Source organism: Pleurodeles waltl, chromosome 4_1 (genome assembly GCF_031143425.1).
Source record: "Pleurodeles waltl isolate 20211129_DDA chromosome 4_1, aPleWal1.hap1.20221129, whole genome shotgun sequence".
NCBI lineage: Eukaryota > Metazoa > Chordata > Amphibia > Caudata > Salamandridae > Pleurodeles > Pleurodeles waltl.
The window spans coordinates 830321731-830335396 of record NC_090442.1 but is presented as its reverse complement, the minus strand read 5'-3'; the positions used below and the strand labels follow the sequence as shown (position 1 = coordinate 830335396).

At 40.6% G+C, this 13666-nt stretch overlaps 1 protein-coding gene across 2 annotated transcripts in view; it reads right to left on the bottom strand.

Annotated features, from left to right (window-relative positions):
• IKBIP (IKBKB interacting protein) overlaps window positions 1–13666 on the bottom strand; it is a 63158-nt gene that overhangs the window by 13946 nt on the left and 35546 nt on the right. For both annotated transcript variants that reach the window (XM_069229566.1, XM_069229565.1), the window contains exon 2: window positions 13547–13664. In XM_069229566.1, the coding sequence (XP_069085667.1) occupies window positions 13547–13664 (118 nt within the window). The remainder of the gene's footprint in view (window positions 1–13546; window positions 13665–13666) is intronic.

The window sequence follows — 13666 nt, the reverse complement described above, 5'->3', positions numbered from 1 at the left end:
CAAAGCACAATGCTGGGCTTCACCATTTCCCTTCATTTAAGGTGAACCAGGGAGAAGGGTTTGCAAACCGAGCCTCATTCATAAGTTCATGAACATTGGCCCAAAGTACACAAATACTGAGGCAAATTTATTTTTTTACATATTTTCCTTAAACTTCTAGGGGTCCTTTGAGATCTCTGCAGAATAGGTAGTGGGTAAGTGGATTCTCCCCTTGTCCCCTTTTGGTGCTTTAATTTTGATCTACGTGGGCTTTTAACCATGCCCACCTCACGCCCATCACTTGCACTTGTTCAGGGACGTGCCTTTCAAAAATCCTTTGATGACACTGGTAAATGCTTGTCCCTCCTTGGGGCAGTTTTGTTACCGTCTTGGCCATCACCCTTGTTACATGGATAATTGCACTTTTGCCTATATGTTTGGATGCGAGTGAACTTCTTTTTCCTTTCGAGTCGATTCTTGGCGCTCATGGCGGCCGTGGTGCTTTGAATCTGCTTATTATTCTTTTTGTTCTTAAAGAGAGTATCTTGTGATTTAAGTGCCAGCTTTTCCCCTTAAAGGGCTCGTTTACGGAGCTGTGGGATTGGCATTAGAAGTGCAGATCTCTTTCAAGAGGCTCGTGTCCTGACCCTTTCCGCCAGACGTACCTTTGTAAAGCCATTAATCTTGTCCTCGCGTCCACTTGTGGTGAATAAAAAAAAAAACACATTGCAGAGCACATTGGCTAAAAGAGAACTGGCTCAGTAGCTCATGACGTAGAGCGACTTGGCATCTGTCTAACACTATATTCACCTAACTTGATTGATGCCATTTTGCATAAAATGCCCCGATGAACCATGTAATAGTTTATTTTTGGTTTTAGCAAAACGTGTACTTTCATTTTGTCTTTAAATAGCCCCGATGAACCATGAATGGCCATGGAGCAATAACCACAAATAAAAATCACCTCAAAGAAACACCTGGTCTTCTATTATGTACATGTTTTATTAACCTTTTCTTGACCAGAATGCTGCTCCAGAAAATCAGTTCCTATACTGTCGATCTTAATTCTCTAGCAATTGGGAAGCACCGGTCTTTGGGTTTCCCTTGAGTGTTCCATGATGCTCTTCTGGGTTCGGGTGGGGGATGGAGTTATTTTCTGTAGTTCTCTTTCCGACGTCACATGTCGTAACCTGCATATTTTAGTTAACTGAAAATAGTAGTTACAGTGCCAAGCTGGAATTCCTAACTCTTGCGCACAAGATCAGTGTGTCAGAGGACCGTGCACCTGAAATGTTTAATGGTTATCCCTCCTGGGGCAACCTTCGTTAATACATAACACCCTCCTGGTTTACTGCCAATCTCCTCTGCTAGCAGGAATGAAATGCACGAGCTGGTCCCCAGTGGGCCCAACGAGGTACCCAAAGAATGAAAGCCATGCAGGCAGTACTGGGAGGCGTTGGCCTGCCTCAAGCCGCAATCAATGCCCGTGCTCCAGAATTGCCATTACAAGACGATAGAGCATTGGGAAAGGCAATAGGACTGTTCTTCTCATGCCCGCAACTGCTATTTTTGCAAACCTATTCAAAATATTACAATGTGAAAAAGTTATACATTTAAAAAAAAAATGTGCGTGCATACATTTGTAAAAAAAATTACAAATATAATCCATTGCAAATATAATTCGAAACATGAAATGAATGCCGAAAAAAAGCACAGTTTGACACGCCAACCCTAACACTGAAGTGAACTGTTTCCTAAGTAGATGTGCACAAGCACAGTGCCATCTATGACAGGGGAGAGAGCCAATTGCTGAAGTGGGCTAACCCACTGCACTATGTGATATGCTGTGGTGAGCACAACTAAAATGTGAATGACAGACCAGTGGATGAAAAGGCCCCTATGTGTATATTTTATATATGTGTTATTTTGTTTTAAAACATGAAGTTAACAAGAAGACTAATGCTGTCTCTAGGCCACACCGCATAAAGGCGAGCCTCCTGTGAATAAGGCATGTCTTGGTCAGAATGTTGACTCGCTCCAGAATGTGCTAAGATTTCGGAGCCTTTGTTGTGAATGGCCTGGCTGGATCTCCCCCTTGTCGGTTTTCTAAGCGTTTCATAAATGTGTTATATGTTCTTTCGGCATCCACACATTGTGGGACTTTGTTCCGCTCTTCCCGCGGTGCCTGGTGACGCCTGATAAACCCCTATCGTCGATAATTCGATTTTTGTCTGCTCCTTCCAGACACCCTCGATCAATGGAAGCTTGCGTTTACTAACTAGGGCTCTGTGTCCAAATCATCCTTTGAGGGGTACTATACTCTCAGCCAAATCGCAGAGAGTTCTTGAGATAGGGTCTGAGCCCTCAGATCAAGCTGAAACCTGAAGCCCTTGAACACTTGATAAACCGAATAAAATGAGTTATTCTGACATTCTTTTTATTACAATTTGGAGCATAGATAACGGTTAATGGAATCCAAAAGTCTCTCAAATGTATTGAATATACTGTAGAAATTTAAACCAACACATTTTCTTTGGGCTGGATAAAGTTGCTGGCAAAAAGATTGGAGGACTGTCTCCTCCACTCTGGCTGGTGTGAAGGGATTAAACTACCACGACTTCGCGCCTAAGAGCCAGTGGGTAGGTGACATTTTTGTTACAATGGTCTAATCTTGCTTAATTCCAGACTTTTATGCTGCCTAATATATATACAAATAGTGCGCTGTTTTACAGAAAGCGACATTTCGGGGGCTATGGGGGAGTTTTTCCTCCCCCTTCCCACCTTCTTCCACACCCACCAACCCATGGGAGAATGATTTGAGTCGAAAATGACTTCCTGAGCGTCACCTTTTCCTTGAGTGAAATCATTTCTCCTCGAACTAGTGTCCTGCTGGAATCTTATGAGTTTTCTGCACGAGCAATCACATTCCAGAGTAGTTACTGGAGAAATGTATTTTCCATTATATGCATACGTTTGTTGAACAAATGCTCTCAAATTCTGAACCCAGTGTCTGCTTGGACTATGCTAGGGTCCAACCTTGGAAGCAATGGAAGCCTCTGCGCAGCCCCCTCTGCTGAAAAGACCTAGGTCCAGGCTGCCTCATGGCCCCCTTTAGACACTCTTCATGGACCCACATGTAAACATTCTAGCGCAGTGATTCCCAAACTGTGCTTGGTGTACGGCGCCCCTGGCACGATAGGACTGCTCACCAGAGTGCCGCAGGGCGCCGATTCGGAACCCCTCTTCTAGAGTGATGTAGAAGAACCGAAAATGATGCCAGCTCTTCAGCTCCCAGTTGCAAATATTCAAATAACTGGAGGCATTCACCAAATCATATATATATTTTTTTGCTTTTAGAAAGTGATCACAGAGTGCCATGGTCCAAGCTATTTTTCAGAAGGCCTCATAAATTTGCACAAACTACTGTCCTCGACAGTGTAGCAAAATGCTAGTACCAGCGCTACCCTCAAACCATAACATTCCTACAAAAGTTAAAAATTGGAGTATTCCAGGTCACCCAAGCCTGAAAGAATGGCCTGGGTTGCACAGGTATCTGTTTAGGTCGAGCGTGCAAGCGCTTCAACATGTTGTGATCTATATGTGTGCTTTTAATCACACTCACTGCACACCCATCACTATCACTCATTTGTGGGCTTGCTTTTCAAAAATCCTTTATCATCACTGGTAAATGCTTTACGTTTGTCCTCCTTGGGGCGATTTTGTTACCGCCTTGGACACCGACCCCGTTACATGGATAATTGCACATTTGTCGATATATTTGACTGCAAGCGAACTTCTTTTTCCTTTTGTGTCTCTCCTTTGCGCTCATGCTCATGGGGGCCGTGTCAATTTGAATCGTCTCGCTTATGTCCAGTTCAGTTAGGAATTTACAATACTAATAGCTCTAACTCGAGCAGACGTGAGACCCATTGCATTCCAAATGTGTGTTTTAAAGGATGCAAGGCTGAGCTCCTCGTTCTGTCATGGAGTTGTAACAGAAAGTGTTCTGTTGCAGCCAGCCAATTAGCCCTTGGGTCAACAGACCAAAAATTTACAACAGGAGTAAAAAGTTCTGTTGTCCAATGGAAGCTTTTTATTATTATTATTTGTTTTTTTAATTTACGTCTGTGGGCAGTCCATGAACCCGCCTTGAGGTCTGTGTGCAGACTAACCGTCCAGCTATTTCTAATCTGTATCCCTTTGAAGCTCACCTGAAACATTTTTGTTATGCTCATTTCTTGACAAGCACTGAGCAGATTTACATCAACCCCAGCAAAAGCATATTTCTGAAGAAATTTCTAGTTTCATGCTAAGACTTGGTGTATTTCGGTTTAGTGATTTTTTTTTCGTAGTATATAGTAACAATTCCTATGGGAGCTCAAAATCTTAAATGCTGCTTTCTTTGCTCGATTTAAGTGCTCCCGCCACCCAAATATCAAGTAAAACAGGCTAGAATTGCTAGCAAATCAAAGATTTTGTTTAACCCCATCTTTATCCACTCTTGCTAGATACGCATAAACCCTGGAATTTCTTCACTGGACTTGACTTGCTAACATCCTGCCAAGTTTAATGCAGATTCATTAAACAGCAGCAAAGGTATTACCGCAGGATAATGTTTTTGCCTCCTTCAACTTTGCTCCCTCTAGCTTGCCCACCTGTGAACTGCACAAAACTTGCCATACATACAGAAAACTAAACACGCTAAATGCCTTCCAGAGTTCATGTAGATTTGTCAAATGATGCCACAGTTGTTAGCAAATTAACACTTTTTTACCCACCCTTCTAACCGTAACACCCTTGATGAATCTGCACACATTAAAAGTTACCAAGAGCAAATTACACATGCCACATTTGTGCAAATTCGTAAAATGGTGCTAACGTTTTTGGAATAGGGAAATGCATTTTTCAACTAGCAGTGATGTGGAATTCTTATAGCCTGACGCCCGGGACATATTGTTTGGTGTCAAGGGCAACAAGTTTTCATGTTTATTTTGTCCTTGGGACAAGTAGGCCCAACCCCCTGCAGCACAAACCCTTTGGCTGCCAGTTTACAGAAAAGGTAACTGTCTGCGTTTGAGGTTCATATGTTAATGCTGTTGGAACTTGTATTTATGGTTCATTAATGAAAAACCTTTATTATTAGGGTGAGCGCTGTAAATAAACATTCTAAGGTCACACTGCACTAATGACAGTAAAAAAAAAAAAAAAAGTGTACACACTTTTTGGAAAAGTTTAACAATATGAGGCTAATTATAAAGCTCCCAGAATGCTCTCTGATTAGATGCACATGTTTGCAGAAGCTTGTAAGAAAGAGTGATGATTCTTTGCTTTCAAAATAAAATGTTCAATAAAAAAATGCAAGTAGGAAACTTTAGGTGCTATTTCTTTGAAACGTCATTTAGTAAAATGTGTTGATGCATGCTAGTATGTCCCAAAAATATTCCTAATGGAAAATTAGTGTAACTATTTTTGACAAGATTATGGGAAGTATGACCATAAACAAGCACTGGCAAAGCCAACTGATCCAACACTTGTCATAAGTTTTTTGGTTTTGTCAATGCATGTCTTGTTTTGAGATGGCTTGTTTAACACATTATTGTTGTGGGAGCTGCCAGGTCCTCACCATTGTAACAAATACTGGCCACAAGAAAAAAAAAAAAAAAAAAAAAAAATGTTGGTCTCAAAAAGCACTCATTGCCACCAGCGGTGTAACAAAGGCCTGCAACCCCACTCCAGGGGCCCCCCTCAGCACAGCACCTTCCCTGAGTGAGTCTGGAGGGGGGCCCCCATGTTCTTTGCAGGGGGGGCCCCTCCAGTTAACCATAGGAGGCTAATTATACAGCTCCCAGAATTCTCTCTGATTAGATGCAAACATAAGAAAGAGTGATGATTCTTTGCTTTCAAAATAAAATGTTCAAGAAAAAAATGCCAGTAGGAAACTTTAGGTGCTATTTCTTTGAAGTGTCATTTACTAAAATGGGTTGATGCATGCTAGTATGTCCCCAAAATATTCCTAATGGAAATTTTCGACAAGATTTTGGGAAGTATAAACATAAACAAGCACTGGCAAAGCCAACCGATCCAACATTTGTTGTGTTTTTTTTTGGTTTTGTAAATGCATGTCTTGTTTTGACATTGCTTTTTTAACACTTTATTGTTGTGGGAGCTGCCAGGCCCTCACCACTGTAACGTACACTGTCAAAAAGCACATCACCTGCCCTGACTGAATCTGGAGGTGGGGCCCCCTTCATGTTCTTGGCAGGGGAGGCCTCCAGTTTTGTTACACCAGTGATTATCACAGTAGTACCTGGCGCTGAACAAAACTACTTTATGTGCCAATATACTCCTTGTGGAAGAGCAGAATGTAATCACTCACAGTAAAGACAACTCAGATAGATAGAGAGAAACAGAAGTTTAATAAAAACAAAATGCCTTGGTTAACACAGACCTAATTAGAGGAACCAATTCTTAAAGAAAGTCACAAAAGTGCAACCATGGTATATTTCTTTGAATAAGTGTCTTTCATGAATTCACTAGAACTTACAGAAGCAGACCAGGAAATTGTATTCCTGGAAAATATCTGTGAACTGTATTTTAGCACGCGCAAATATGCATGTGTGAAAATCTATAGAGATTTACAAGTTCCCTTTCCCTCCAACCACTTTTTTCCCCAATCCTCGCAGAACTTATTTTTCTGCAATTGTCAGGAGTACATTTACAAACTTTCTCAGTATGGGAAAAGATTAGAGAATAGCTGGTGAAAATCCTTAAACATGCAAGCTAGTAGGTTTGCAGACCCAAAGGCATTCCAGCCCTTGAACTATTGCTTACTGCTTCCTCCAGCCCCAGTATGTAGATCTGCGAAAAAGGTGGCAAAATAAGGAAATTGCTATAGTAGGGATTGAAACTGCAAGTATTCAAGCCCTACTATAGTAGTAGCACTAGCATAATCAGAGAGGCTATTATCAGAGCTCTGACCTAATGAGATTGCTGCAATAATTTGTTGCCGAACTACATGGCACCAAAGGGACAAGTAGATTTTTTTACAGGACAAGTAGATTTAAGAAGCAACCTTACGCATGGACAAGTAGATATTTGTTTTTTAATTTCACACCCCTGACTATTAAGAGATCTAACTTTCTAACCCTTTCAAGCCAACCCCACACATTTCTGTAATACTAATTTCTCAGAAACGTCTGAAAACATTTACACCAAACCGAGCAAAGTTCTTCCCTCAGTAAGGTTCAAGTTTCATGTCAAGATTGGTGCATTTCCATTCAGCATTATTTACTGTAATGCAGAGCAAAAATTTCTTATAGGAGTTAAAATAGGAACCGCTTCCATTTTGTCCCCTCCTTTTTTTTCACTTTGTGTGCCAAAAACAAATAAAAAAAACTTTTGTTTTGGAAAGATTTTTGCAGATTAGCCACATGGTGCCAAAGTTATTAGCAAGAAGAAAAACACCTGTTCGATGGAAACCCTGAACTAGCCACAACTACAAACTGGCTCCACAACCATGGCTTGCATAACAGCCATGCAGACCAATACTCTCACACAAAATGCAACAACCATGCCCTCCCCTTTGATGTGGCAGATGCAAATATAAACAAGATGAACAATCTTTAGGTGAAACTACGTATCATTTTGACATTAATGCCATTAATGTGGCAACTATGTATGTATTATTATTTAGGGAAGGTGTTGTGTTTAATGCTATAGTGCTTTTAGTTTAGTTGATTATTGGTATCAGTTTTTGTGAGGTCATAAGCATTGCATGTGGTGGGTGTCATGGTTTTCCTATGACCAGTCCCTGTGCTCAACCACTACTGAATGTCAACTCCCACTGTACACAGCCTCCGACCAATCCAAACCCTAGCCCTCTATCTCCCCTCAGGCACCCAATACCCAGGGCACACAACCTTAAGCCCTGTGCAGCACCTGGCTCCTCTCACCAAGCCCAGATGGGTGGCCAACTTCAGCTGGGCATGGCCATGGATGTGGGCCACAAGGGTTTAGCTGCATGAAGAGGGGGACCAAGCAGGGTGTACTGGAACCTGCACAGGCAGACAACCCTGGTTGTGCATGGCATTTGGGAATGTGCAGCAGGTATTTCAGTCAAGCCCTGTGAACAGCCAACCTCTTCTGTGTCGGGGTATTATGCAACAGGGGTTAGGCCAAAGGGCCTGACCTTTGGCCAACACCTGCTGCATATTCCTGGGGCCTTTGGATTCCTCTTGAATACTGAAGAAATTCAGATTCATGTGCCAAATGATGAAGCTTGGAAATTCTAATATTTCTCTCAGACTGCAGTTTCAACTGTGTGTGAAAACTTCAACTACACTAAATCTATGAAAAAGCAAGATACTGCTGTACTGATTTCATCCAATTATGTTATATTAAATCGCTGCATTGAGTATAGTTAGTCCTCTCCTGGTGGAAAAGCATTGAGTCACAATTAGTATCTTAGTATTCATTAGTCATTCATGGTGCAGTTTCGCTCAGTGTCAGGTTCTCCAAGAGGTCATCAATGCACTCCTCAAACTGTATAATAGTATTTATTAATAACAAATAATAATAATAATTGATAATAACACTTAATTACAATCCTGCAATATTGGGAGTTCCACTGAAGACAATGAAGTGTCTCTGGCCAATAATGCCTGCTATAGGCCATATCCATCAATCATATTCGTAATACACCATGATAGCTCCCTGTCCAGGGCTATAACAGTAACAGACCTCTGTCCATGTTTTAGGTTCAAAGTGCAGGGGAGGGCCTGTAATGAGGACGAAAATGAGGAAGATAGAGTTTAACAACTACTACAGCATTATGCAGAAAGTCCATAATGCACTGTAATTCAAATTAATCTTCACCTTCTTCACCCCAGAGGGTCTGCTTCTCTTTAGAAGCAATCCAAAACAACCATTTTGTTTATGCTAGTATGAGTAAACTTCAAATTCAATACTATTAGGATTGTAGATTTCAACCAGGTTGACTATTTAAAAGTGTTTAATCATGGCCTTCTGTTGGGTGATTCAAAAAAGCCAAGAATAAAGTAGAATGAGGCCTCCATTTTGGCACACTCCCCTGGTTACATCATTATTCAAATGCACTAAAGGTTCTCCTACAATTGCCAGTATATTTTCTGAATGACCGTGAACATGAAAAGGTATAATGTGAAGCACAAATGCAAAGCTTGCTTAGAACATTAGTCAAATAAACATGTATTGCTATGTCATGTGTATGTTTATGCATATCTGCATGAAAATCAGTAACATCAGAAGAATAACCCTTATGCTATGACACAGAAATAAGTGTTTTCTCCTGATAGAGCAGGTATGCTAATTTAAGAAACTCTAATGATTAATATGTGTTTATTAATGAGAAAAATGCATAGAGAAATTAACATTAGAAAAATAAGGTGTATAATCGAAAATGTACCCACTGGGAGTGGTCACCTTGTGTATTAACAGATGCTAAATAATGAGAAAATGTATGTAAAATGTATTAATATATCATAACTGGATGTATAACCTATGTTTTGTGTTAATTTGCATTCTTAACTTAGCCGAACTAAAGGCCTGGTTTCACTGGGCCTTGCCTGCTTACAATGTGAAGACTCGACAAAGCTTGCGAGGACTGGTAACCGGAGTAAAGGACCTTGAACTGTGCAGAGTTCAGATGGCTCTGCTACAACATTCTGCAATGTACCAGCAGACAGGAGATGATGAAGACAATTTGATACTATTATGTGTAGTGTAGGCTAAATGCACTTTCCCAGGACTTGAACAATAGAGGCACTGACTAAAGACTATGTATGCAACAATTTTTTTACCTGAAGAGCCGGATGATGTTCTCATCACAAGAGAGACCAATCAAATTTATGGGTTATGATGTCTATGCAGAAATAGAGATTTGGTAAATAAAAACTATAGGTTAGAGTAATTACTTCCGACGAGACTGACCAATTAGCAATTAGTGGGACGGACTGGGAGACCCTAATAAAAAGTCATGACAAGGGGAGTGAAATCAAAACTGCGAGGAGAAAGCTGAAGAAGTCAGGAGACGCTGTCCGAGGTGCTGATAATTAGGCTTATACTCTGTGAGCCTGATACTTAGCTGACCACTGATGACCTGGGGACGAAGACTGACTCGTTGCTGATACATCCTGGATAGGTAGCTATGAAAATGTGGCTGACTAATTTTGTGCCCTTTCTTCTAGGTACCACTGCGCTGTTTTGTAGAAATCCTCTCTTACATAGATTTTTCCAAATTAATGTTTTTCTCTAAATTGTTTTTGCATGAAGACCCACATGCTAATGCTAATCTTGGTTAAGTAGGCTGTTAGGGGAAGACGTTGACAGTGACAATGACTGACGAATTGAATTGCTGAATGACTCCATTAATGTCAATAATTATTGACTTATTAACTGCATTGTTGCTTATGATTTTCTTTGGAGAATACTGATTACCTTGATGATTCATAAAAATTGATTAATAAAAGCAAAATTAACTTTTGATTAGAATTGTAATCAATAGGGAATAAACATTGTTAACCTTTCCATGAGTGGTGGTTATTTTTGGATTAGTATGGTTTTTCTTTGTGGTTTCTTGAGTGTTTGATATTGATTTATTGTTGTTGATTATTGGTTCAGTAATCACTGAATGACTACGACACTCCATGCGATTCAAAAGATTCATCGACCTATACACGTCCACTTGTAAGTTTACTTATTAAGGACCAGGCGCGCTAGCACTCTGCCTTGTCTAGTTACAAAAACAGAGATGCAGACATACTCCAATATCCATACATGTTCTGTTGCCTTCCAGTAAACTAAAAAAATGGTCCTTTAGTAACACTGCTTTCGACAACTAATGTTATGATTAGAGGAAGAGAAGAAACGCTTTAAAAGACTGTAACAGCTCATGTGGCTCAAAGGCATCATTTTAATTGGCAGCACTATCACACAAGTATTTTATGTTTAATAATCATTAACTAGCAATTAGTCATCGGTGCCAGGTTTTGAAAGGAGGTGCCAATGCCATGAGACTAGGGATTATACAAGTGATAATTAACAACAGCAAACTATGTAATATCATTCATCACACTTTAGAGCGAGGCAGCCCTTCTGTACAGCATGCAAGCTATTCATTTGGTGCATGGGATGCAGGCTATATACAAACTGGGAGATGCACACACACACAATCCCCCCACACAGCTGCCATGTGTGCAGTGCAAATGCATCGCTGAGCAGCATGCAACCACAGAGACTTATTGTGCGCAATATAACTAATATAAGTGAACTTTGGGTCCACCCCTTTCAACCACTGACTTTTTTCAACCATCCTCCTTCAGCCACTGGGTTGAGACTTTGTTAATCATGTCTAGAGTATTCATCTCACACCCTATCTATTGATTGTTCAGGTGTATTGTTATGCCGCCACTCGAATGCCTGCATTCAAGTGCATGAGCGAATACTTTACAATGAAAGACCTCTCTGTCCCTTCATGCTGGCTCCCTCCTGAGGCTCGTGCTATGTTCCTCTTCGGTTCATCCTCTGTTCCATCCTGTCCCTTACTCCTTCTCCTGTTTTCTCCTTGTTCTCCACAAATGCCATCCTCTTATCAGTATCTTGTGTGCTCTTTCTTCTCCCGAACATAGGGCCACATGTACAAAGCTTTATATTTGCGATTTCCTAATAGTACATTTTTGTGATTCGCTATTAGAAAATCGGCAAAAGCTATGTACAAAAGTGTGTCTTACACTGTTTGCGATTCTCAGTAGGTCGCAATTTACCTTCGTTATTAATATTCGTGAGGTAGGTCGTAATTTGCAACCCACTGGGAATTACTAACAATGCAGGGATGGTGGCCTGCTGTGGACAGCGAACCACCATGTCTGTGTTTGCTTTTTAAATGAAGCAACCTTTTTTTTTTTTTTTTTTTAAATGCAGCACATTTTCCTTAAGGGAAAACGGGATGCATTTAAAACACAACAATGAAAAGTTTTCGGCAGTGGTCCCTGGGACTACTGCCTGCTCTTAAAAAATGAAATTACCCTCACATTCACAAAGGGGAAGGGGTCCATTGGGGACCCCTTCCCTTTTGCGAATGGGTTACCACCAATTTGAAATTGGTGCTAACTTGCAAATGGAAGGGGTGCCCATAATACGCCCTTTCCTAATACCCACTCGCAAACCCTATTTTGTGATTCGATAATAGTTTACCTACTCGCAAAACATAGTTAATACATGTCAAAAGGATATTTAGCGGTCCCAAATGGATCAATCTCTGTTTGAAACCACTAAAACCTTTTGTACATGTGGCCCAATATTCCATCCCAGCTACTTCTCATGTGTTCCCAGTATTTTTTTTTAAATTAATTAAAAAAACAAAAACAAAGGCGGGCAGTAGGCTTGCTATATCATAGAAACTTAAGTAGGACAATAATGAAAGCTCCATTGCCCTCGGACCTTGATTTATTGCCTCATTCAACTTGCTGTATTAGGTAATTGTCAGGCTGGAATCTCAATTAGATATTGGGAGTCTTGAAATGTGATAAACATGCCATTCACGATGAGGCTGCCTATTGTTACATAGTTTCTCACAGTTTGGTGGGTGTTCCAGAAGTTTGGGAGTCACCAAATTGGGGGCAGATGGAGCTAACAGGATATCTTCTTGTAATCTCCTCAACACCCATTTTCACTTGTGTGATGTCAGCCTTACTAAAAAATGGTAAATAGGAGTTTGGTGGGGCTTAGGAAAAGAAAAACTCTTCTAACCAAACAACCCAGAACATGCTGGACAAGAACACCCTATTGAGGCCAACTCCACCTGAAAACCAGGAGAGCACATATTAGAACAGTGTCACCAGGTGCAGCTTTTCATATTGGGTACTTGAAGGCCACTGTTTTCGCACAATAGCTTCAGGGGGTCGTATATATCCTACTTCGCTTCACTGCTCCCCTCTGCCCCCAAGACAGGCCAGGTAAGAATAATTTCTTGCCCTTTAAAGACATTTCTGGGATAAACAAATGTGGAGCCCTGCAAGGTTTGAAAACATCTAATTGCAGTTCAACATACAGAACTGTTTAGATATTTGTGGTACTATCCTGAAGTTATGTGTCCAATGTTTCCTAATCACCAGATTGATAGCCTACTTCCAATTTCAGGAAGTCTGATGGCCCATAAAGTACACCAGATCCAAAAAGCCTGTGTTATACTGCTTTTCTTCTGAGGAAGGCTAGTTTGGTATGTGGCTGCTGAATGCACTTGGTCCTTACATTCAGCTTGACAGTCTGAACTGTTCAATACAAAGCAGTATGGCTGTAATTAGAGTCACTGTTAAATTCAACATGACGTCTTCAGTGTTTGCCAACTTTCAATGAGTCAAAGTAACTCTGCAACAGCCATTTCAAATTTACATTAAAGAGAGCTGATATATGATTCATCACCTTCTTTTTCCACCACAGTAATTAAAACGATCATGGCAAATGTGATGCAGAGGTGAGGTCAAATAAAATGTTCAGATACTTGCATTAAATAAATAAAAACAGGAACATTCACCTTCGCAGACAGTAAACCTATTTTATCCTCAAGCGCTTCAAGCTCAGATGTTTTTATCTCCAAAAGCCGGAATCTTTTCTCCACATCAGCACGCGCGACAGACTGCTGAAACACAAACCT